This window comes from Fistularia commersonii, chromosome 4 (genome assembly GCF_037954325.1).
Source record: "Fistularia commersonii isolate RoL2024-O1a breed Wild chromosome 4, RoL_Fcom_v1.0, whole genome shotgun sequence".
Taxonomy (NCBI): domain Eukaryota; kingdom Metazoa; phylum Chordata; class Actinopteri; order Syngnathiformes; family Fistulariidae; genus Fistularia; species Fistularia commersonii.
In genome coordinates, this window is record NC_141287.1 from 11,981,224 (window position 1) to 12,006,223 (window position 25,000).

The 25,000-nt window shown below is 47.6% G+C and overlaps 4 protein-coding genes and 1 long non-coding RNA gene across 9 annotated transcripts in view; 2 read left to right on the forward strand and 3 right to left on the reverse strand.

Annotated features, from left to right (window-relative positions):
* Positions 1-2,612, reverse strand: part of LOC147234698 (transmembrane protein 163a-like) — a 32,938-nt gene extending 30,326 nt beyond the window's left edge. The window contains exon 1 of the mRNA XM_086145318.1: positions 2,319-2,612. Within this exon, the coding sequence (XP_086001444.1) occupies positions 2,319-2,514 (196 nt within the window). The 5' untranslated portion in view covers positions 2,515-2,612. The remainder of the gene's footprint in view (positions 1-2,318) is intronic.
* A 141-nt stretch (positions 2,613-2,753) lies between these two features.
* Positions 2,754-7,592, forward strand: acmsd (aminocarboxymuconate semialdehyde decarboxylase). 5 transcript variants are annotated; one of them, XM_086145314.1, is made up of 11 exons: positions 2,754-2,851; positions 3,465-3,571; positions 4,039-4,083; positions 4,329-4,425; positions 4,527-4,576; positions 4,704-4,940; positions 5,357-5,450; positions 5,750-5,845; positions 5,945-6,117; positions 6,190-6,288; positions 7,230-7,592. In XM_086145314.1, the coding sequence occupies exons 2-11, from the start codon at positions 3,515-3,517 to the stop codon at positions 7,290-7,292; spliced, it is 1,011 nt and encodes a 336-aa protein (XP_086001440.1). In that variant the 5' UTR covers positions 2,754-2,851; positions 3,465-3,514; the 3' UTR covers positions 7,293-7,592. The 5 variants fall into 5 exon arrangements, with proteins under 5 accessions (XP_086001440.1, XP_086001442.1, XP_086001439.1 ...); XM_086145316.1 differs by having other exon boundaries at positions 2,767-2,851; positions 3,484-3,571; XM_086145313.1 differs by having other exon boundaries at positions 2,819-2,851; positions 3,402-3,571.
* A 524-nt stretch (positions 7,593-8,116) lies between these two features.
* On the reverse strand, positions 8,117-12,630 carry LOC147234700 (uncharacterized). The gene is made up of 2 exons (XR_015106037.1): positions 11,811-12,630; positions 8,117-10,255 (listed from the first exon to the last, which is right to left on the reverse strand). It is a non-coding gene; the product is annotated as an uncharacterized LOC147234700 (long non-coding RNA).
* ccnt2a (cyclin T2a) lies at positions 11,617-21,688 on the forward strand. Its single transcript, XM_086145311.1, has 10 exons — positions 11,617-12,068; positions 12,858-12,939; positions 13,024-13,152; positions 13,503-13,563; positions 14,246-14,308; positions 15,220-15,265; positions 18,772-18,935; positions 19,027-19,097; positions 19,197-20,400; positions 20,574-21,688. Exons 1-10 carry the CDS (start codon positions 11,911-11,913, stop codon positions 20,645-20,647), a joined length of 2,052 nt encoding a protein of 683 aa, XP_086001437.1. The 5' UTR covers positions 11,617-11,910; the 3' UTR covers positions 20,648-21,688.
* Positions 21,689-22,628: 940 nt separating this feature from the next.
* Positions 22,629-25,000, reverse strand: part of map3k19 (mitogen-activated protein kinase kinase kinase 19) — a 3,282-nt gene continuing 910 nt past the window's right edge. The window contains exons 3-7 of the mRNA XM_086144508.1: positions 23,857-25,000; positions 23,530-23,768; positions 23,214-23,457; positions 22,920-23,128; positions 22,629-22,806 (exon numbers count right to left, since the gene is read on the reverse strand). The exon at positions 23,857-25,000 is cut by the window's right edge and continues 587 nt beyond it. Coding sequence (XP_086000634.1) covers positions 22,659-22,806; positions 22,920-23,128; positions 23,214-23,457; positions 23,530-23,768; positions 23,857-25,000 — 1,984 coding nt within the window. The 3' untranslated portion in view covers positions 22,629-22,658. The remainder of the gene's footprint in view (positions 22,807-22,919; positions 23,129-23,213; positions 23,458-23,529; positions 23,769-23,856) is intronic.

Below are 25,000 nucleotides of genomic sequence, written 5' to 3' on the forward strand. Positions count from 1 at the left end.
AGCATGAAAGATGCTCTGTGAGGAACTGAGGAGGCTTTGTCTGCTGACAAGGCGCCTCAGCCTCCGGTCCCTCGATCCGATCTATATTTTTTTTTAACACGTCGCTAAGTGTTAATTAGCGCTCCCTTGTTAATTAACGCACCGGTGACCCGGTTACTGTCCGCTGACTGGTTTAACCCAACCCTTTAACTCCAGACGGGCTCCGGGGTGGAGGGCCTCTGATCCACTGTGGAATGTCTTGTTTCACTGAGGATGGATGGGATTACCTTCGCTTAAAAAGTGGTACACAACCACACACACACACACACACACACACACACGCTCACACACGCACGTAGGCGCTTAAGCAAAGGCCAATACGCTCTTAAGACACAGTTAGACGCACATGTGACCGAAGACAGAGACTCCAGAGGCCTGAGGGGGCGGCGATGCATTCAAGGACTGTCAGACATCCAAGCGTGCTAACTTCAGGAAAAAATGATAAAATCCCCCCACCTGGTGAGGAAAATAGTGTTGCAAGAATCAAGGATGTCACTTTGACGTGGATGGAAGAAAGTACTTGGATAGCAAAGGAGAAAATATTTGGAAATGAAAAAAATGCTAAAAAGACCTAACATTTACCAAGACGAATTAATTTGGAAAAAACCTGCAAAAATATAAATAAATACATAAATTAATGAAATATATAAAGTAAATAATCCGACATTATTTGGGACATTTGGCCTAAAAAAGTAAGAGGAGCCATAGAAATATATAAAATATAAAGATGGTAAAGAGTGTTTGTGGCAAAAAGACAGGGAAAGTATACATGAGAATAAATAAAAAGAGAAATAAAATGTAATATATATATATATATATATATATAAATGTAAAAAAATAAACAGGATCAAAATAAGACATAAAAGTTAAAAAAGAGCCATTCAAATAAAGATCAAAAAATAAAGACAGTAAAAAGTAGTTGAAAAGCAGAGAACAAATATTTGCAAATCAAAGGATGCCCAAAAAATATCCATCATTGAAAAAAAAAATAGATGTATAAATTAAGAAAGTAAAAATAATAATGAGGCATTGTTAAACTGACAAAAATTAAAAGTTGTTCAAAGGCCAAGAACAAAAGACTTGGAAAATTAAATTAAAGCTGACAATATCTATCAGTTTTCAGAAAAATTCTGTAAAAAATGAAACAAAAAAAAACATGAATAAATAAATCCATCAAGCCATTTCTAAACTCAGGGTTTAATCCTAACGTCATGAAAGTTTTTGCCTTCAAATTAAAAAAAAGCAGTACAAACAAAATTGTTGAAAATAAAAGGGGACAGTAAAATATCTTTCATATATCTGAAAAATACTTTTAAAAAATAAAAAATGAAATGTAAAAAATCGAGTAAATACTTTTAAAAATTAAAAACAAAAATAAAGAAATAATCTAATGGTCAAAATCCAACATATCAAAGTTGAAGAAAAATTATTAGCAGCCATCAGAAAAAAATGATAATAAAAAGACAGGAAAAAGCAGTAAATATTCAAAGCAAAAATAATTGGAAAATTAAAAGAAACACTAAAATTATTAGAAATAACAATTTAAAACATTTCATATTTTAATAAAAAAAAAATAGAGAGAAAAAAAATGTCAAAATAAAAATGAAAATGAGCCATCAGGGGTGAAATTCAACCAAATTCTAATTTAAAACAAAATTAAGTGCAACCATTAAAATAAAAAATAAAAAATAAAAAATAAAAAGACAGGAAAAAGCAGTTGAAAATGTAAGAGCAAAACATTTGGATGGATGATATCAGTTATCAAAAAAAAAAAATTAAAAATGAAATAAAAAAAACAATTAAATACATTTCAAAACTAAAAATGAGCCATTTTCAGTCTCAACATAAAAAAAATCCAACATATTATAAGAAGTTAGAATTATAGAAAACTTACTTGAAAATGAATAAACATAATATTCAAAATTATATAAGTTTTCACAAAAACTTCAATAAGATATAAAATGAAAAAAACAAATAAATGTATGTAAAAATATAGATGAGACATCTTGAAATTCAAGGTCAAAAATCCAACATAATTCAAGTTGGTTTTTTCTTTTTCTTCTTTAAGAAGATTTGCCGTCTTCACTCAAATCACAAATCAAAAGATGGGTCCTGTTTGTGTTTGCTTTACTTTCTAAACATCCACGGATGTTTTAAATACATAGTAGATATTCGGAAAAGCGGGAAGAAGAAACCCCAGATTGATCGATATCCGATCGATAAAGTGAGAAAAAGACGCACAACTTTTAGACCGGCGCGGCTGCGGCGGATGGAGTTACCTTCTCCCTCCATGCTGTCGGTGATCTTCATCTCCTGGCCGGAGCCCAGAGCCTCGGCCCGGCTGGGGCTCTTCCCCGACAGCCGCCGCTCTCCGTCCGGGCTGCAGTGTCCGTTCCGCGCCGGTACCGGGCGGGTCTCCACGGCGGCGGGGTCCGGGACGCCGTTGTAAGGCTCCACGCTGTCCGGGTCCGTCATGGCGAGCGGGTGGAATAAAAAGGTGCGGGACCGGGCGGGCGCGTCCCGCACAGCCGGCGGGAGTAGGTAAAGGGGGGGGGCGTCGGTGTGCGTGTGCGTGTGCGTGAGGGAGAGATGGCGATGGGAGTTATCGGATTGTTATCTCTGCAGCATCAGCAGCCCGGCCGCGGGGAGCCGCGCTTTCCGCGACAAACCCGCGGCTTCTGCGCAGACGCAGACGCCGCGCTGTGCGTCTGGACGCGCGCCGCGGGGTGGTCTGCACACGCACACGCACATGCACGGAAGCGCGCACACACTCCGCCCCTCTCCTCACTACTCAGACGCTCGTCCGCCCCAGGTAGCCGCACGTTAAAATTCAAGTTTTATTTACTTTTAATTTTGTTATCTCTTGACCAGTCAACATTTTGAATTCTCTTTTCTTTATTTTCAAGTTATTTTCACTTTTTTTTAATTATTATTATTACGAACCAGAGTAGTGGGATTCGCGGGAAACAGCTGTCTTCGGATTGCTTTTCCTGCAAATGACTGTCCTATCACCTCCTTTTTTCACTTTTTTTTGCTGATTTCTCACGAATCAAGATTTTTTTTTCTTTTTTCCAAATTCAATTTCCTACAATTATATTTTTTTTCTTAAATTTCATGTGATTTCTCACATTTTTCCAAACAACAGCAAAGACAAGTGGTAAGCTTTGAACAACCCACATAAATGAATAGGTCATTTAAGCATCCAATATATATTTTAGACAGTGATGCAATGAAAAATGATGTCCTTGTTGTACTTATTACTATGTAATTAACCGTTAATAATATGTGGGCAATCTTATTTTGAAAGTACAGATGTATAGATAGTATTTTATGGGCATGTAAAGTATTATCTTATCTTATAGTGTCTCAATGCACCAAGTCATCAGTCATTCACCTGCCTATCTTCAATCCCGCCTCTGGCAAAGTGTGTGTGTGTTTGCATAGGGGGCTGTCGTTTTGGAGAGGACGGACCGGGATGAAGCTCGACATCCACAATCACATTTTGCCTAAGGAATGGCCGGACCTGAAGCAGGTAGGAACCCCACGCCGCTCGCTTTCCACCACTTTTTCCCTCCCCCTTTTTTTTTTTTTTTCCAAGGCCAAAAAAAGAAAAAAAAGAAAAAAGAAAAAAACAAGGACCCCCAGAGTTGCGCCGAGCGGAACGCCCCTCTTCCGAATCACCTTTCGTAGCGCAGCTGTGTTGGTTTTCCTTGAACTCTCACCACCCGGCCCCACCGCTGGTCAAACTCCACGCCAGGTATTTGCAATTGGACAGAACCTCCAGGGGGAGGGAGAAGCAAAGTCCACAGTTCTGCACTGATCCGGAGACAGAAAAACATCACTCCACCTCAACCGAATGACGATATATCGCTCACCTATAAAACTCTTCTTTACCAGATTATTGCATAGCGCTGACAATCAAAAACATATTCTTTCAAACTTTTGTTCATTCTCACTGTAAAAACATGAAAATATTTCCAACCCCGGTTTGTCTTCCAGAGGTACGGCTACGACGGTTTTGTCCAGCTCCACCATGACTGCAACGTGAGCCACATTCCAACTTTTTTGTTAATTTTATTATGTGTTTGTTCACTGGTCGCTTGTGAAATCAGAATATTTACTGTTGTACTGGGGAAAATAAAAGAAGTGTGGGGTGGGATAGTGGCGAAATCTCACCCAGGTTGAAGTTCAAATCCTATCGAGCTGGCGTTGGCTCTCTGCCGCCCCTGTGTGGTCACGGGAGTGTGCACACTGAGGATGAACACGGAGGAGGTGACGGTATTTTTCAGGGCAAGACCAGGATGATGAAGGATGGGAAGGTCTTCCGCGTCATCAGTGAAAATACATGGGACGCCGGCGACCGCATACGGGACATGGACCGGCACGGTGCATTCACTGACAGCCTTACTGGAATCCTAATACAACATATCCTAATACCAAAACCACACCCTGATACATCACTTATTTCTATTTCTCGTTGCATTCAGGGGTCACGGTCCAAGCTCTTTCTACCGTCCCGGTGATGTTCAGCTACTGGGTGAGCTGCAACGGTAACTTCCTGTTAGTACAGGAAGTGACCTAAACTCCCAGGTCGTCCGTAATTATCGATTCTTGTGGATTTAACCGAGTTCGTATTCTCCATTTTTTTACTGCGACGTTCAAAGGCCAGACCTCACGACACGTTGGACCTCTGCAAACTCCTGAACGATGACTTGGCCCAGACGGTGCGCGGCAACCCCAAGAGGTTCGTGGGCCTCGGGACGCTGCCCATGCAGGCGCCAGACCTGGCGGTGCTGGAGATGACGCGCTGCGTTAGGGAGCTGGGTTTCCCCGGCGTGCAGATCGGAACGCACATCAACACCTGGGACCTCAACGCAGAGGAGCTACATCCCTTTTACGCGGTGAGGCGATGCTAAATGCTAGCCGGCTAACTATAATCGATCCCTTCGGGGGTCAAGCTAGGAGAGGTTTCGCTAGCGGGAGGGAAGACTGTGCACGAGTAACTCCAGCCTCCTTTGCAGGGGAGTCTACTTCGCATTTCCAAAGGTACGCTAACTGGTAGCTAGCCACTAGTTTGGTCGATGAGCATCTGCGCCCAATAGACAAACAGTGGGATTTGCTCACAACGCCCGGCATGTCCGATATCCCGAGGGTGAAAGTCTGAATTCGGCCAACTGACGGAAACCTTCCAGGCCTTGGCAGTGGCGCAAACCCACGCTCCACCACCTGTCACTTATCCTGACAGACACCAGGCTTTCCTTTGGAGTTCCCCGAGTCGTGGAGGAATATTGACCGCGCGGTTCTGTTCTCGACGCAGGCGGCCGAGGAGCTGGGCTGCTCCATATTCGTCCACCCCTGGGACATGGAGATGGACGGGAGGATGGCTAAGTACTGGCTGCCCTGGCTAGTGGGTGAGCTAACCCATGACTGAAACTATTAACGCTTTACAGACAAAAATAACAGATTCATCCGAAAAGCATACTTCAGCTGCTTTTGACAACAGGTGATTATATACAAGTCAAAGCTTAGGGCTTTATTTTTGACCTTATTTGGTCAAGTTGCCCACCTTCCTGACACATAAATGCAGGTTTCGCTTTTAGCGTGTTAGCATTCATGCACTGGCATTATATTATTGAAGTAAGATCGCAATATTACATCTCTTGATTGGTTGGTATTTTGAGAGAAAAATTTAAAATTTGGTTCCCTGAAGGCATGACAACAGAGACCACTGTGGCGATTTGCTCGATGCTATTCGGCGGCGTCCTGGAGAGGTTCCCCAAACTGAAAGTGTGCTTCGCCCACGGAGGTAAAGCTCGTTCCCTGCGCTAACAACATCATCACTGACGCCGAATCCGTGCTTTTGATGCCGCTATGTGATCCCCCGTCCTCCTCCCCTGCCCCGCAGGCGGCTCCTTCCCGTTCACCGTCGGTCGAATCGAACATGGCCACAAGGTACGGCCTGACCTGTGCGCTGTGGACAACCAGCTCAGTCCACGCAAATACCTGGGCTCCTTCTACACCGACTCCCTGGTCCACGACCCCGTCGCCCTCAAGCTGCTGATCGACGTCATTGGAAAGGTGGGCTCGATGATCTGTGCCAGGGGAGGAGGAAGAGGAGGATGACCAGCTGACTCCTCTGTCTCTCTTCAGGACAGAGTGATGCTGGGCACTGACTACCCCTTCCCACTGGGGGAGCTCGAGCCGGGATCCCTGATCGAGTCAATGGATGAGTTCGACGATCAACTGAAGGCGAGTTCTCCATCTTTTATTCATTCATCATCCACACCGCTTATCCTGCACTCGGGGTTGTGGAGGTTTCTACCCCAGCAGTCATCGGGTGAGAGAAAGGATTCATCCTTGACCAATTGCAGAGCCACATATAGAGACATACAACAACTGACCCTCTCGCTCACAAATCTGGGCAATATAGGGTCACCAATTGACATGTTTTCGGATGGTGGGAGGAACCCTGAGAACCTGCAGGAACCCCACACAGACACATAGAGAACATGATGACTCCACACAGAAAAGTCCCCATGTCGGAATCCAACCATGGACCTTCTTGATGCAAGGCGGAAACGCTAGCCATCACTCCCCCACCCCCCCATATCAAACCCAACGGCAACAAAACCAGGATTCTCCTCAGGGGTCCAGCTTCCACCAGACACAAATCTCATAGCTTGTTCATAAACATTGACAATTCCACCCTTCCCTCCATCCAGGTCCTAGATAATTGCTGTCACATTATAAGACATATCAACTGGTCCGCTTATTTCTATTTATGCAACCAATAAACACTGCCCTCTTCCTTACTCCACATGCTGGAGCCATTCTCTTTCATAGCCTTGTGGAGTCTCCCTTCATAAAGTCCAGCTCTTCTAGAATTCTTCAGCTGTGGAGATCAATGGAGATCATGTCTCCCAAGGCCTTCAGCAGCTCCATTGCTGGCCCATAATATCTAGGATGAACTACAAAATATTGCTTCTCGTGTTTTGATGACTCCACAGCCTGGCCCTTCCAGGCCTATCAGATCTGCTGCACGTCGCCACTCTGGTCCACCCTCTTTCTTGTGTCTTCTTGTCCACTCTGCTCGCCTTAGTATTATGGGATACTTCAGTGGCTCGGCTTTCCAGCTGTGGAAATGAAAAATTAAGAGTTGGTTTCTTCTTCTTTTTGTTTATTTTACACAGGACAAACTGCTTGCCGGGAACGCACTCGAATTCCTGGGCCTGAAAAAGGAGCAGTTTGAGTGACAGCGGCATCCAGCCTGGGGTTTGAGTCAGGACGTTTTGGTTTTTCGTCGGGTCGCTAGAGGAGAGTTCTGCTTCTGCCATACATAGTTTGTGAATCCATCTGATGGTACTGCTTCCATTTGAAATGGGGCATAAAAGGTAAACATGTTACTATTAATGTAATCGCCCCGTAAGGTACAGTTGATTGCATTCTGTCACGGAAGATTCCAGATGCATTGGAGGAGTAGAATAGAAATTAGCTGCATTATTTACTCCCCTTACTGAAACAATGCAATGAATAAAATGATGTATTCCGTTAAATATGGATCATCTTCTTTTGGTTCATCCCACACTACGGGGGCACCACAGCTGATCAACTAACGTCCCCTAAAATTAACAGGTGGATCAAGCAGTGGTGAAGCCCAGGGCAAATCCTAATCATAGAAAAGTCAAAGTTAGTTTTATTGTCAATGTCTCCACATGTCCATACTAGTCCAGGGGTCAACGAGCTATTTGGACCAGCTTCCCCAAAAGAGAGAAAACACTGGTAGCCACACAACCCTTTTGAAATTTAAAATGAATTAACATGGCATATAACATTTTTTTTTGCCTTTATGCTACATATAAACAAAATGTGTTGCTTTTTTTTTTTTTAAATCAATTAATTGTAGAGAAAAATCAAATCCCATTTCTGCATGCAACAACACATTTTGAACTCTCTGAAGAGTCCTTGTATTTATGGGGAAAAAACAGCACTTAAATTATCCACCGGCAGCAAACCAAAACTGCCATCCTCTCGCTGTGTGCTGTCATCCTTTGACTTATTAAAAAATAAAATATTAAAATATTTTTAACACATTTTATTTAGAGGTTACAAGATCGCCATCGTCTTCAAATTTAAAAATTAAATTTTAAAAATGAACACGCTAAAATAAAATACATTTTCATCAAATACTCGTTCATTATTTTCAAAGGTCGCAGGGAGCCGCATCAGAGGGATTAGCTGCGGGTTGCAGACCTCTGGACTCGATTAACAGAGGAATCCAGAAGACATTTCTCACTTTCCCACAGTGACAGGAAATTAACCAAATGATAAGAGTACACATTAACACTAAAATGCACAACAAACAAGCAAACGAACAAACAACAACAGTATGATTACTATGTTGATATAATTAATAGATCAATATTAAGGATGGACATGCCGGTAATCCCTCCCCCCGGGAGGCGTCCAGATGCCCGAGCCACCTCCTCTGCTGCTCCAGCAGACTAATCCAAAGAAAATGGCTGATGCCACTTGTGTCAAAGAAGGTCCTTAGGAAACCGGAGTCTCCTCAGCACGTACGGTCTGCTCCAACCTTTCCCACTAATGCACCGTGGAGCATGAGAGTGCCGTGAGAGGTCAGGTGTGCAGTGGAAAAATGCCCACTTTCACCGGATTGGTCCAAAAACTAATCATTCAACACAAATAATGTCTTCATACATCAATCTCTGCAGGCAGCATGTAGTGACAGGCAGAACAATTAAACTCTCTTTTACTAGATGGAAACTAGTTGTGAATGAACCTGTGTATCTACCTGCTGCAGAATGAGGGATGCTTCAAGTGAGACAGCGGCAGTGATACACCATGGATAAGTGTTTTAAAAGAAAAAGTACTCAGTCAGGACCCTCTGGTCCTGAAGAACATTCTGACCCAGATGAACGACAAAGTATGAGTAGTGGTCCGAAGAAAGTAAAAAAGGTGACCTCAAGACAATACAATGAAAGATATGATTTCCTCAGTTCCTACAAGAACATCAGCTTATGTTCAACCAGCCAGCCAGAGGAGAGCCATCGACTCTGCTTCAGAAGCTGCCGAGAGGGCCTCACGATGGCTGTGCATACAGAGGAACAAGGAGTGGATGAGTATTTCTTGGACACAGGCCAGGAGCTGATCGTGACCCCAGTTACTATAACTGAACGATGTGTCGAAGGTTCTGCCCTGTAAGATGTATCAAATAACCATGCAGGGGCTCAAAAAAGGCTGAAAACACAGCTGTAGCACTATAAGGTGCACGCAGATACAATTTACCAGTACTAAAGGTGAAAAGATGACAGATTTAACAGCATGAAACCTGAAATGTATAAATATGTAGAGTAGCAGCAGAGTTATTTGTACAGTTCAGTGCAAAAACCAGTCCGTAAGTAATACCATAGAACAGCAGGCAAGAAATTAAGTGGGTTTTAAGACATTAAAAAAGTGCATATGTAATATAGTAGGGAAAAAAAGCAGCATAATGGATTTTACTGTAACCGTGCAAAATATTGTCAGAGTCCAGTGTTTTACTCTTGAGGTGGATCTCTTTCAGGAAGGGGAATGATCCTTCCAGTTGTTGAAGATGCACTGAAGAGCTTTTCTGTTTCAGGATGCTCTCCATAATGTCCCAGTAGAAAGCGTACATGATGGGTGTGGATGCTTTCCTTTGTGAAAAAGTTGAAGTTTTGCTGTGCCTTCTTCGCTAGCGATACAATGTTTGCGGTCCAGGAGACGTGCTCCCGTTAAAGAACAGCAGGTATACATATTTTCCCTTTAAATTGATTTATTTTTGCGGCCTGTAATAGCAATACACCAGAACCATCAGTATAATCCTATACATGATACACAAACAAGGAGGTCCTTCCTGTATTGGGTGCTCGTCGTCCTTGGTGGTGAGACCCGGCAGGGTTGCGCCGCCCGCAACCTTCAGCATGTGATTGTTGCTGTCAGAAAGGGTGAAGAGCATGGGTTAACTGTAAACCATGCTGGCAGCTCAGACACATTTCTCTTGTGAGCGGACTCGTTGTCGTCCTTGATACGGCCCGGGACAACGGAGTGATTCGCAAACTTGACCAGCCTGATCGAGGAGTGGCTGGTACGCGGGAAGAGGGCACGACCTTGTGGACCTCCGGGTATTGGTGGTGAGGATGGGGCCGGCAGAGGGCTGCAAACCCACACTTGTTGCTTCCTGTTGGTGAGAAAGTTCATAATCCATAGACAGATGGGGGTGGGGTACCTGCAGCTGGAGCTGCTTGGTGTGCAGACTGCCCGGGAGGATGGCGTTCAGGGCCCTAAAATAGAAACTGGCTGGTCCAGGTGCTGGAGTACGAGGTCGATGGTCGATTGGTTTGAGGAAGGACAGGATGAGTCTCTCGAAATTCTTCGTGACTACAAGTCCTGTCGTCACGTATTACTGCGTTGTTTCCCAAAATCCCAAACTGCGATGCTGCCCCTTTGACGGGTTTACCTTTTCGCCAAACTTGCTTTCTGGGAAACTTTTTTGAAAGTTATGTGTTACTGCTCGAGTTTAGTCTTTCAGGTTTCATTTAATTGCTGATCTGTCGCAGTGGGCAGATCTTTCCAAATATCGATGGCATCGACACAAAGTCAGTATTTGTATTGGGTCAATACTAGTATACTGAGACCAATACTTTCTACGGTTTCACTCTTGTATGTACTGCTGCTTATTATATTGTGTACAAGTTGTTTGTCATTTTAATATTTTTACAAAACACAGAAGTGTACTGAAGGGGAGAAATCTTGTTTTTGCACTGGATGCCTTGTACACATGTACTTGGAAAAAAAAAAAAAAAAAAGTAATTTTACAATTTTTATTTTTCATTTCATCATTTTGAACAACTTGATATTTAAGGGGTGTGGGAAATCCAGAAAAAGAATAGAAATTTGTATGCAATTTATGTATGATAGTTTCTGATATACTTTTGTCCTGGGTTTTAACTATTTAATAATAAGATAGGAAACGTCACAAAAAGACTTATAGATCAAGAAAACTGCAATTGCTGTTTACGTCTCCCTGCAGTGTTTACATTTGGCTGCAAAATTTGTTTACCATTTATCTATTACTACCTATCTGGATTCACAAGAAATTTATGGTATAGAGAAAAATTTACAGACTGTGTACATGACAACAAAAACTTTGACTCTTAATCATTGAAACATATTGGTAACTGTGTCAGTGATACTGACACAATATATACTTAATATAGGATCGATACTAAAATATGAAGTATCGCACGTCACTAATCTAAAGCCACTCCTCACACTATATCTAGTGGATCCATATAAGTGATGGGGGTATCGCTTCCGTGATATCTAGATATCAGCTGCCCATTTGAGAATTGATTACGATAAGTAAGCACCGATACGATTTAATAAATGTGAATTAGAACCGTGCGTGTCACTTGAGAACTTTTTAGGGGTCCTTTTCGGGGCTCCAGGGTTTTTATGCCGAACCCCCAAAATAGAAAAGTAAACTAGTCCACGTCACGTGACCAGAAGTGCATTCGTGGGCTGCTCGCCCCAACAGCTGTTTTTATTTTTGGTGATATTCTTTAATTTAAAGTTGTTAAATGAACTGAATCTCTCATGTACTTGACTTTGACAGTAATACTTTGATTTGTAAATATGTCCAAGTGTAATTAGCATCGATTATATATGACAGGAAAGTCATCGGTATCGGAAATTTTGAAATATGGTATCGCCCATCATTAAATTATACCTACCGGTGGAGTAGAGTGCGCCGAAAACCCACCAACGAAGAAGACGCCAGTTTCCTGCTGCTCGCGGCGTCATATCCGCTGTCTCCATGAACCTCGGAGAGCAATGGCGGCGTGCCGGGGATCTTCGTCGAGATGGTTTTTCACCCGGGAGCAACTCGAAACCACGCCGTCCCGGCAGTGCGGAGTGGAGCCGGACCGGGAGCTGTCGTACCGGCAACAAGCGGCGAATTTGATCCAGGACATGGGTCAGCGGCTTAACGTGTATCCTTTGTAAACAAACGTCCCTCGGCGGCAGTGGAAGCTAGACAGCTTGACATGGCGCTAGCTAGCTTGCCTGCCGCGATACGGGCCCGTTTCTCGCCCCGCATTTCCAAATTTGCCCTAAAACCACTGGTACGTCAGTGCCCTCCGGAACTGTTTTTTCATTTTTAAAATTGATAAGAGTCGTAATGGCTCCAGTTATCCGCTCTGTTTAGCCTCTCTGCGCTAGTTTGGCTTAGCCACGCGATAAGGTAGCACGCTAGCTAGTTAGCTCAACGTCGATATTAGAGGCCATAGTGCGATTTGACATAGTGCGATGTAACACATATCGTCGGTAATTTTATAGGTTCATCCGAGATAACTTAGACGACTTAAACTACCTTTCGACGTGACAGTTTCTTGCTAATTCGATGTAGCGCACCATGCTAACGCAACCTCCCGGGTCGCTCAGCTGCATGTGTTGTTCCATTATCCCTCTCCCCCCTCGCAGTATAATCTCACACCTGGCCAATCCTCTCGGCCCTACCTGAGCCCAACCTTTATTTTAGCCTCGACCAATCGTTTTTGATGTTTGAGCTGCCCACTGCTTAAGTCCTACCCCCTTATGATAATCGTGCATGCGGGAGGAGGGGAGTAGCTTGGCGCGGAAAAAAAAACTTCCTCTCGAATCCGATGGAACCCTCAATGACCACAAAAATGGTTGAACGCATCCACTTTAAGAACTTTTTCTGCATTGCAAGAATTGCTTACGCTCCAGCTAAGTGTGGGTTTCCTTGACCCAGTGTTCAGCTCTCAACTAACAATAAACACAGCAATTGTTTACATGCATAGATTTTATATGCACCACTCTTTCACCAAATTTCACAGGAATGTAAGTATGCCCTCTAAGCAGTAGCCACACAGTTGGGACCCTTGGCTGTGGCTGGACGTAACAAGTGTCGCCGTCTCCACGCAGACAATATCTCCAACCACCTTATTCTTGGCTGCGAAAGTGGAAGAGCAACCACGGAAACTTGAACACGTGATCAAAGTTGCACACGCCTGCCTGAACTCCCAGGAGCCGCCGCTAGACACGAAAAGTAACGTAAGTCTGCGGAGGCTCTGCGTTATGTATGGGTTACTGGCGATTCCCCGCATCTGTCTCTCCGATTCACCCATTGGTCATGGACACCCCCCTCCTCCTACTCCTCTCGATTTGTCATCACCTGTGTTGTGACCTCAATCACGTTTTTTTTTTTTTTTTATTTTGTTTTTGTTTTAACCCCTGCTCTGGCCTGCTGTTGGTGTGGTCCAAACAGCAACACCCACATGAAATAGCAGTGACGTGGCCTCTGTTTGGGGGTGGGGGGGTTCCCAGTCATTTGAAAATCAGTTGCTAGGTAAGACCATAGACTCATTACAATTGTTATGTAATGACTGTCTATCAAACTTCAGGCATACCTCCAGCAAGCTCAAGAGCTGGTGATACTTGAATCCATAGTGCTGCAGACCCTGGGTAAGTAGTGGTGACCGGAGTGGATGGCTTTTGAGAGAGCGAGAGCACTATGTTTTTATCACGATCATTGTCATTTTATCGATCATTGCAGGTGAGGGAGTAGTGCTACTGATCACTGATCAATATCTTAACCTGTTGAGTGTTTTTTTTCTTTTATCAGCTACTGTATGAGAATCTTGTGCAATGTTTTTCAATGAGTCCTGTCAAGGTGGCATGTCATTCCCCCCCCCCCCCTTTTCTTCCCGAAACATCTGAAATACTTTTCTTTTTCTTTTTTTTTTTTTAAGGAACCCTCCCCTCCCCCCAGCCGGTGAAATTCAATCTGCGCTCGTAATTGGTCACGTCTGATTTGTAATATTGGGGGGAAAAAAATGAAATGGACAGTGTCTGTCCAGCTGACATTTCCTCGCCAGTTTATTGGGAACGCTGAGATACTCAAGGCTGGGTAAAACCCATCTGAACGCATCTGACATGTGAAGCCCCCCTCCCGTGTTCACAGTACCCGTTGCATCGTCGTCACGGCGAAACCGCACCGGTCATCTCAGTGTTTCCGATCGACTGGCGGGCGACCGCACCAATCTCCCAAATTCCGTCAATCGCCCCAATTTGGCTCGCCCTGAAATGACATGGCACCTCCCAACTATGTATGTGTTGAACTCACCTGTCGTGTATTCTGTTCCAGGCTTTGAAATAACTATTGATCACCCACACACTGATGTGGTGAAATGTTCCCAGCTAGTGCGAGGTAGAGGCTTCTTTCTTTGCTCTTTGTGCCCCCTGCTGTTGTTTGTCCCACCTCGGACATGGGCGGGGAGGGCGGTGACGGTCTCGGCGAGTTTGATTCTCCCCCCCAAAAACGTAAAAGCGGTGCCTGTCGAACGGCAAAGACTTGAGGGCAGTGAGTGCGGTACGAATGCACACCGTTAATGTGATCCTATCGCTTTTACAGTCTCATTCGCTCTTTACACCACTGCCGAAATTGTGGCTGAAATTCAAACAAAAGGGCGAAATCAGAAAAAAAGAGCCGGGTTAATTGCTTTGATCATATCCATCTTGACGGAGTTGCCAGTAGTCAACCGACCACCAGAGTCTCTGTATGTTATACCCCGCACGTGTTTGGCCGTAGCCAAGCGAAATAGCTTAGAGTGAGAAAACTCACTCTTCCCCCCAAATCTTTGACGTGGGAACGGCACGTTTGTCAGCGAGCGGCAGCCGAGGCGAGGATATCGGCAAAACAAAGCCGAAGTTTGGGAAGTGTTTCGCACGTGACACAACTGAGGGATGTTAATCTCGCCGATCGCAAGGTATTAGGTATTTGGTTTTCCACGCAAAATGTGTTTGTCAGTTTAAGGGAAAGAAAAGCATCGCATTGTGGCTGTAAATTTAAATCTAAATCGAGGTCGCTACGGGGGGCAGTCCGATTCGCGTACACCTTTCAGGCTCATCAACCGATAACGCTTCATTCAAAATTGAACGCGGCCGATTGTAGCACCGTGCCGAACAATCCCCAAACAATCCCACATGCGTCGTACGTCGACTCCAAAACCTCCCACCGCTTGTCCACATGATAAGACCAATGTCTTTGGTGCCCAGCCCTGTTAACATCTCTTTCCCTCTCTCTCTCTCTCTCTCTCTCTCTCTCTCTTTCTCTTTCAGCAAGCAAGGATCTGGCACAGACTTCCTATTTCATGGCTACCAACAGGTTGTTATCATGCCCCTCCTTTGTTGCACTTTGACCGCACACCATAGCTTCCTGTAATGCAGGGCACCCTTTCAGTGTCCAACGGGCCCTACGTGCGCTGGTGGCTTTGTGTTGGGACGCTCGCCTCCTCACCCGCCCTTCCCCCACCCCCCTCCCCGACGGGGGTTGGGTCGGCGGCGTCGCCCGCCCCAGTCGCAGTGCGGTGTATTGTACAAGGGACCACTTTGTTGGCACAGATGGGTTGAATGCAAGATGCGAAGTGTAGTGGTGCGCTTGGGAGAAAAAGGAAAAAAAAAAAAAAAAAGAAAAGAAAACCCCACACGTCTGTTCGGTTTGCGAAAAAGTGCATAATTCTAAAAGAGAGAAAAAGAAAAAGACACTTTGGTAGCCTGAATAGCCGCTAAAGATTTCACAGATGTAAACATTTCTCGTAGAGGTCCTTCCGGTAAGTACAGCAAAGTATTTATTATTTTTTATTTTTTTCCAATTTCTTACTCCTTTTTTTCCCCCCATAACCATGTGTTTAAATGATTGCCATTTCTTTCCTTCTAGCTGTCCCACATGTTTTTTTTTTTTATTTGTTTTTTCCATAAATGTAGAATCCTTCCGCAGCCTGACCCATTAAGGACCTGCATCGAGTTGAATTAACCCCCCATCGCTCCAATTGACCAAAAACCATTTCATCCAAAGCGAGTCTTTCGTAGCATTTACTTCGATCCTCAAACCGGGTCCTTAAAGGGTTGTTATTGTATTTTTATGACAAAGCTTGACCATAGCTGACAGGATATACATGCTTTAACATTTTTGACCCTTTCCTGTAGTGACGTCGGAACGGACCGTGGGTCCCGAGTGATTAATTTATTTTTTTTGTGTTCAGATAACAACGCCGATATTTACCTGATCTAGAAATGCATGTATCGAGTTTTATCACCAATGTATCGTCGAGTTTGGTCTTGATACTTGGTTGAACGGGGTTCTAGCAGTCGCTGTCCGATTGGTTAAACATCTGTTGGATTTTAACGTCAACAAGAAGACAAATCTGCAGCCCCCAACCCCACCTCCCTCTCCAGTAGCCCTTCAGTCGGATTAGTTCAATTTGAAGCTCTTATTTTGGATAATCCCCGCGTCAGGGTAGGGGACGCCGTTTTCGCGTTGTGCCATAAATGGATTGGATGAAGGTTCCTTTCTCATGGAGGCTTGACATGACCATCAGGGGCTGGGGGAGCTGTTAGCATTCATACTCTAAATACAATAATAGCTAGGTTCTCGTAAACATGAAATTGCGTCACAAAAGTCACCCCTCTCTCAGAAATTCTCCAGGTATGGACGTCATGAGATCCCCGCTGTGTGTAATCTGAGGCCTGTTTCGACTGCGATGGGCACGGCATCGGCTTTACCGTAAATCCTGAAAAAGAATCAATGCTAATCTCGGTTGGTAGCGATGAAAGATGGGAGAACCGTCCACCAGTGATGCTGTCCCTCCCCCCCTCTTAGCTGTCCACTGTGTCCAATGATGACGCTTGCTCCAAGTGGAGGTTGGAGGAGTTGTTGACATTGATGGCACTTCATGTGGCTGTGGAGGCCAATTTTTGAACCACACAGTCGTCCACAGATGGAACAGATATGTCCTGATGTTGGGTCTGCCTGCTGGTATAGTTGTACATGTCTTGTGTCCTTTGAAGACATTGTTGATTTGTTTAGTTGCTTTGTTGTAGGTAGCTCGCAGGGTTGGTCTGTGAAATGCTAGTGCCTTGAGGTGGCCAGGATTGATGTTACAGTGCCTCAGGAGTTCTTTTGTGAAGTCCTTGTAGCACCTTTTTGACCATCGGCAGCCGGCTTAGAGATGTGCAGTTGTCCATAGAGAACTTGAATAATGTGGCCAACCTAGTATAGATGCCTGTTGGCCAGAGCTGCTTCCATGCTGATGGCGTTAGTTGCAGTAGTTGCAGCCAGAGTGTCCATGTGGGGGGATCCGGTCTCCCCGGACAAGTTGCCCATAGGGGACTCTGTGGGGACTCAGTGTATGCGACACACACCTTCTGTAACCCCTTTACAAAAGAAGGTGTAGCCTAAACCTGCCTCTGTCAGGGAATCCTCACCATGTAGCCTGGTCTCACGAAGTACTGCAATGTCGATGTTATATCGCTCAAGCTCAATGGCTTCAAGAGCTGTTTTTCGATGGGGGCCGTCGGTTGGTTCCGGCATGCCCAGAAGGGTGCGAACGTTCCATGTGGCGATGTGCAGGTGTAAATTCTTTTATTGTTGTTCGGCCACAGTAAGAGATGCTCCAATGGCTTAGGCTAGCCATCCAGAGTATGGGGAAGCTGACCATTTTTGGACCACTTTTTCCAGGTCCTTCCCTGTCAGGGGTGAGCAGTGTGGAGCTGCTCAGACACAGTGAAAGCTGCCAAGGACCATCACTCCATGGCCCCTGGTGTGCATGGTTTGCCTTGGCACTCCCAGCCATATCCTTGGTGTGTGCCTGCCACCATTCCACATCGCCACAGGGCTTTTGCCTATTGCCTGACCCCATCTGCAGATTTGTGTTCAGGGTTTATTCCCTCAGCCATCGTACCTCCCTAAGTTTACCAACATGGCAGTTGGGCAGTGGTTGGCACAGACACCTCTGGGGACACTGCAGCTCTGAGATCTCTCACTAATTCAGCCAGTTTCCGTGGGCTGTTACAAGAAGACATAATAAGAGTCTTGGTGAGGGGGAGGCTATGCACTGCCCACAGAAGACTTACTAACTACTTCCTGGACCCCATGGGCGGTCAGCGGCAGAAGCTTAAGGAGGGATATTGTAGGCAGACTGCACTGGACGCATCACCACACCCCACTGATCACTCACCCAGCCACACCCGTGATGCAATCTCTCCCCACCACACACACACACACACACACACACACACACACACACACACACACACATAGATCCAACTGAATTCAGTGACCCCTCTAAGCCCCCCCCCCCCCCCCCCCCCCCCCCCAATGTTGGACGTGAGAGGAGTTATTAACTTTTGGGTTGTTGTTTTTTTTTTTTGGCGCAGACTTCACAAACCTGGATTCAACCAATTACCAACCCCGCCGACGGTAGGCTGGTTGAATTGGGGAAAAAACCAAAACGATCATATTATTGACGCACTGATTGGCTAAGTCGTGGCTGGGATCCCGCAGGTGTAATCCCATTCTCCCGGGCGTAACCAGCTGACGTCCCTCGAAATGTAAAAAAAGAAGAAAAGAAAAACAAACCCGTCAGTGAATAGGCCAGTTACAAAATAGAGCTCCGCAGGTTTCAGCCAATCAGACAGCTCATTTTGTTTGAAGAATTCTACTCTTACTGCCTTTCTCTGTCAGACCTCCGCCGGCTGTCGACTAAAGCTGTGTGCTCCCTCTTGTGTTTCCCTCTCTCTTTTTTCCACATGGTGGGACCGCCTCCTCCCCTCCCTCCCCAAAACCATGTCTGGACCGAAACACACACACACACACACACACACACGAAACAGTCTACACCTCACCACATTCTGCCTCCAGTACAAGCCCACGGTGATAGCCTGCGTGTGCATCCACCTGGCCTGCAAGTGGTCCAACTGGGAGATCCCAGTGTCCACCGACGGGAAGCACTGGTGGGAGTACGTGGACAGCTCCGTCACCCTGGAGCTGCTCGATGGTGAGCAGGAGGGGGGGACTTGCACTTCTTTGTTGATGAATGAATGAGTGAACGTGCCTCTGGCGACGGCTGACGACAAGGGTGTTTGCAGAGTTGACCCACGAGTTTCTGCAGATTCTGGAGAAGACGCCCAGCCGGTTAAAGAGGATACGCAACTGGAGGGTAGGCCCCGCCCCCTTTTTGTATAGACCCCGCCCCCCCCAGGGGGCCTGTAAGGATTTGTTGTCGTGCTAAAAAGTACTGACCCTTTTCCCACCCTAGGCCACGCAAGCTGCCAAAAAGCCCAAGTCAGAGAGCGCCCAGCTTGCCGACAACTCCTTCCCCGGCCCCTCCATGCTCCAAGAGCGTCCCCTCGGCGACGGCACCCTCCTCTCCGTCTCCTCTGCCAACCCTAGCTTCTCCAAAGCCGCCGCCACCTTCGCTGTCCCAATGCCCGGTGCGTCCGGCGACATCTCGCTCTCACTGGACTCAGTGCCCGGCGGCTACCACCCGGCGGGCCCAGGCGGCTGGCCCCCGGGCCCCGCCGCCTGCATCAAGCCGGAGCCAGAGGAGCAGGTGCTCACCCTGGCAGCGTCTGGCGCCTCGCTGCTTCCGCATCCCGCCGTGTTCAGGACCGACAAGACTGTAGACTCCATGAAACAGGAGTCCAAGGGGGCAGGCAAGCCTGCGCCCCAGCCCCCGTCTTCCTACCCGCCGCCGCCGCCGCCCTCCGCTCAGAAACTGTCCCTGGACAAGTACAGGGAGAAGCACTGCGGCGAGCCAGCGCCGAAGGTCAAGCAGGAGCCGCACGGAGCAATAATGGAGAGCGACGGCAGGGCGGAGCTCCTATCCTCCTCCTCCAGCTATGCAGGTCTCCAGGGAGACCACAGGAAACACACGCAGCCCCCGCAGAGCACCGCCTCGCCCGTGAAGAGCAGGGCCCACCCTGCGCCGTCAGCCGCCGACCGCCGCCACCACGGCGACAAGCGGGACAAGGGGCTGCTCAAGCTGCGCTTGGCGGTGCCCGGCGCCCAGCCGGACCGGGGCCTGCCGCCACCCGGAAAGGACGAGCTCAAAATGAAGATAAAGGTGTTGTCGTCGGAGCGCCACAGCTCATCAGACGAGGGCGCGGCGGCGGCGGCGGCGGCGGCGGCGATGGCGGCGAACAACAACAAGAGCAAACATTCCAGCCCGCTGGTGAGCAAGGAGAAGCACGCCCTCCATCGCCACCACAAGCACAGCAATGTGCACAGCGGCAACGGCGGCGCCTCCGCTGCTGTCCTGCTGCGCGGGCCGCCGGGGCTGGAGGGGACGCCGCTCGCACACCCCGGCGGCGCCACCGCCGCCCCTCTGTCCTCCTCCTCCTCGTCCTCCTCGCGCAAGAGGCCGTTCCCCGAGGCCGGCCACAACCACCACCCTCCCTCGTCGTCCTCCACTTCCTGCTCCAAACTGAGCAAAATCTCCAAGGGTGGCTCTGGTGCTGCAGGTACTTCCTCCTCCTCTTCTTTTTCTTCTTCTTCTTCTTCCTCCTCCTGCTCCTATTTCCCCCCTCGCTCTTCTTCTCTTCTGCAGTGTGTCTCATCTGGCTTGCAGCTCCGTGGTTAACCTCCCTCCCTGTCTTCCTCCTCTTGCCCCTGTCCCTCCTGCTGTTCCACCCAGGTGGGCTTCGGACGTCCCAGCAGTTCCTCCCCCCTGGCGAATCGCCGCACGAAGTGGGAGAGCAGAGACACTGAGCCCCCCCCTCCCCTCTCTCCCCCACCGCCGCCGCCGCCCCCTCCCTCCCCGCCGTCGTCGTTGCCATGGCCGCGGCTGCAAACTACTATGCTCACCTCCCTGTTAAGTGCCCTACGAGAAATAACTGTGTGACGGTTGAAAAAAAAAAAACACAAAAAAAAACAAAAAAACAAAACGAAAACCCTTTACTGTAAAAGCAGAAAGATAAGTCACCCAGGAAAAAAAAAGAAAAAAAAAAAAAAATGTTTTGGACGAGAGAGGAAAGGATGATGGGGGGTAAAAGAAAAAAAAAAAACCCAAACACACCCCCCCTGTCTCGCTGCTCGGTTCCTCCTCAAACCAGTCTAGGAATGTGCAAAGGTGTGTGTGTGTGTGTGTGTGTGTGTGTGTGTGTGTGCGTGCGTGCGTGCGTGTGGCAAGGAAGGTGCGGTTTTAAGGCCCCGTCCCCTCCCTCCCCCCACCCTGCGTTTTAGATCTCCACACAGAAAAAAGTATTACAAAGTACTCTAAAAGGAAAAAAACATAAAAGGAAAAAAACACAAAAAGGCATAGAATATGCACCTCATTTTTTTTGTTTTTTCTTTCTTTTCTATTTAATCCTGTCAATTTAATCTGCAAGCCACTACAGATTGTGTGTCAGCGTTTCTGTTTTTCTTTCTTTTTTTTATCATTTAGCTGTAAAGTTTTCAATTACTCCCCCCCCCCCCCTTTTTTTTTATTCTATTTTTTTTAATATATATATATATATTTACACACACTCACACACACACACACACACACACACACACACACTTCCGTACTGTTCTGATTTGCATGTTTGGAATCATTCAAAGGGATCTTGACGCAGGTTTACAGGAAGTGGAGGTAAAAATGTTCATACGTTTTTGTATGTTTAAAAAGAGAAGACGATTGGAAAAAAAAAAGGCAGAAAGAGAGAGAAAAATAAGACAAGTTATATCACGACTACTCAGGTTTGGAGCTGCTTGTACGTACGAGAGGACGATTTCAAAAGAAATAAGAATAAAAAAAAAATTACGTGCGATAGAGTTATTTTTGTTCAAACACGGGCGCGGGAGGGGCTCTGGCACCGTGGTGCCATGTTTGAAGATCTTTTGGCTTTCCTCTAATTTATTTTTCCTTTTTTTTTTAAATTAAATACGCCAAAGGTTGTGTTTCGGTAACTGTGACATAGGAGCCTGTGGAAAATACCCCCGCTTAACTGCTCGGGGAGTTTTTTATTTTTTTTTTTTTGAAGGGCAGTGGACGTCCTCCCCCGGAGCAGGAAACTGGAGTTCAAAATCTCTCATTTGCATTTCAGTTCCCGCGCAATAAAAAATAGTTATTACTGTTTTGGATCAGGTTCAACAGATGATTCCGACACTGGCAGGCTCACAAGCATTGGATCGGCCACAAGTTCTAATCCCAAAAGAGTTGGCGTCACCGGGCTGGATTACACGAGCCAGCGAGCCAGTGTCGGGATGATAACCTGGGATTACAACACCCACCCGGGTTGTTTGCAAACAGTTCATTCGTTATCTGTACCTGTCAGTCGATCACGGCATTGGGATATTTTTTTTCCTGATTTTATGTTGTATTTCTACATTGTTTATTAATGTATTCCTTGGGTTGGCCACTGAGGTCAGCGTTTAGGCACCTGTGTTATTTTCCTATGATCGGAAATAATGATCTTGGTTCTGGATGTGGACAAAATGATTAATTTGAAGTCGATGTTCAGTCACTTGGTAATCAATGGCAACCAACGACAAAAAGATATATTTTATTTCCAAAATAACAGGAGACGTCATTTTTAGTTACTTTCTTAGCTCAGTGTTAGCTAGCGGCGAGTCACGCAGTGTTACTCAAGCCAAGTTGGGCGGAATCTAGCTTGGCGCGAACTGCACCTTCGTGACCAGTTCTGTGAAAAGTTCACATGAAAGGTGGTTCTCCCAACTTCCCATCGCATCATTGTCGTGTACCTTAGCGTCCAATCACCGCCCCCCGGACGGTCAATCAGTCGGGAGCCTCCTGATCACAAGCTCCGCCCACACGTTTGCAGCAGCTGCAGCTCCGGGTGCGTCCAGGACGAATTCCGTCCGGGCGGCAGTGTACGAAGGGGTGCTGCAATAGCTTCTCCGCAGAGGGTCTTCGCCCGGGGTCGCTGGGAAAAGAACCACCAGTCAGGCAATTTGGGTAAGGACTCATTGTTTTTTCAGCCTCTGAGGGTTTTGGTGAATTGTAGCGCCCCCCTGTGGCCAGAGGCTGAGGACTCACTTTGTCAAGCAGATGCTCACAAAGTCCTTGGCGCTGGCGGAGAAGCCGTCTGGCAAAGGAGGCATCAGCCCCCGTTTGGCCCCAATGTAGAAGAGAGCGGCCATCTTGTCCATGTGAGCCAGCGGCGGCTTCCCCGTGGCCATCTCGAAGGCGGTGCAGCCCAAGCTCCAGATATCCGACTTCCTGCCGTATCCCGTCTCGCTGATCACCTAAGAGCAAGGCAGTTTGGTTGTGAAATCCAGTCAGATTTTTTTTTTTTTTTTTCGGACGTCACATCGACGCAAATGTAGAAACCTCTGGCGCCATCCAGTATGGCGTGCCGTGGACAGAGTGCAGCAGGTCCTTGCTGCTGCTGGCAGCGTGGTTGAGGCGGCGGGCGCAACCAAAGTCTATGAGCTTGACCACACCGTTGGGCATCAGCATGATGTTGTTGCCCTTCAGGTCACGGTGGACCACCCCGTTGCGGTGGAGATAGGCCACGCCCTCCAGGATCTGCCTCGTGTACAAGGCTAAGACGCGCTCCGGGAGGGGGCCAAACCTGGTGCAGAAACATGTTATCGTCAACAACCAATTGATAGCTAACGGGAAGATCGGGAACTGACGTACCCACCTGTGGAGGACACTTGCGATGGAACCCCCGGGGACGTACTCCATGAAGATGGAGATCACGTGCCGACAGAGCGACGTACCCAGGAAGCCCACGATGTTGGTGTGCCTCAGCGTCTGCAGGAGCTGCACCTCCCCCTGCAGGCGTCCGTAGTCCTGCCACGCGCCGTCCGGGTCGGACGAATCAAGGCTCACCTGCTTCACGGCGATCAGCCGACCCTGGCTGGTCAGACCACAGTACACCTGGGAGGCAAAGACAGATAGGGCTTCGCTAGTCAGCTAACTCTTGACAAAGCGTGCTCAAGTGTCGCCAGTCAACGGTGGCACTCACAGTTCCATAGGCTCCCCTGCCGAGCACCTCCCCCTTCTTCCAGGTGATGGCGTCCGCCGACGTAGAGCTGTCTAGTTCGGCGCTTCCGTTCATCTTCACCTCTGGATTTTCATCTCCTCCTGCCGCAGGTCGACCTACTCTCCCCGAGTCCTCTGCACTCACCTCCAGGATCTGGGAAGCATCCCTCTCATCCAGGTAGATCAACTCCTCAGCCAGGCAGTGCAGAAGGTCATCCGTTAGCGGCCCGTCGCCAACTTCATCCAAGAGCCTCCGATAGACCGGCGGCAGGGCTGTAGCGGAGCTCCTGCCGCCAGATGAGGTCCAAGTCTCTGTCCGTTGGAGGCTCTTAGGTGATGGCGGTGAAGGAACCTGCTTCTTCAGAATCTGGCCACCTGTTGCCAGTTCCTTTACATTCACATCTGGGCCAGTGGTCCCGCTTATCCCATCTGGCCTCACAGGCTCAAGTCCAGGGAGGGCCGGACCGTCAGCCATTTCCCGAGAGCCATTAAGGCACTCCGGCTGGTCGTGATTGACGGTTGGCTCAGCCTCGGCTTTGGGAAGGTTCCGCTTCTGAAGCATACCTTTCTTGCGAGGCTTCGCCCTTGCAGACACGGGTTTGGCTTTGCCCCCGGACTCTGCCGGGCTCCTCCTCTGTTTACCCGGTGCTTGTTTGATGGGTCTGCGCCTGGAGGTCTGCGGCATCCTTCGACACGCGGGGGGCAGGACCCGCCTGACGCCGCAAGAGCTGGAGACCCGTAGACCGTCGAAGACGGGGCCAGCAAACATCTCAAAGATGGCCGGCCCCTGGCCCTCGATACTAATAGGCTTGAACATGTCCTTGTATGAGATCAATTCTACTGTTGATTTGGAACACGCCGTGTCCATGGAGACGGGACCCTCATCCTGGAGGATGGGGTGTCGCTGTGCCCTGTTGCCACTCACACCATGGGGTGCCATGCCCGAGCCTTGATGAGCAGCTCTGCTGGTTTTAAGCATTTCCGGGCCGATGCTGGCTTTTTCTTCAGCATGCCCGGTGAGCAAGCGCCGCCTGGGGTCGCGTTCGGGGTTATCGAAGTTCAAGGCGCAGTCCGTCACCGCCCCCTGCTGTTTACAGATTGCTCTGGATGGCGTCACTGTCTCCCCT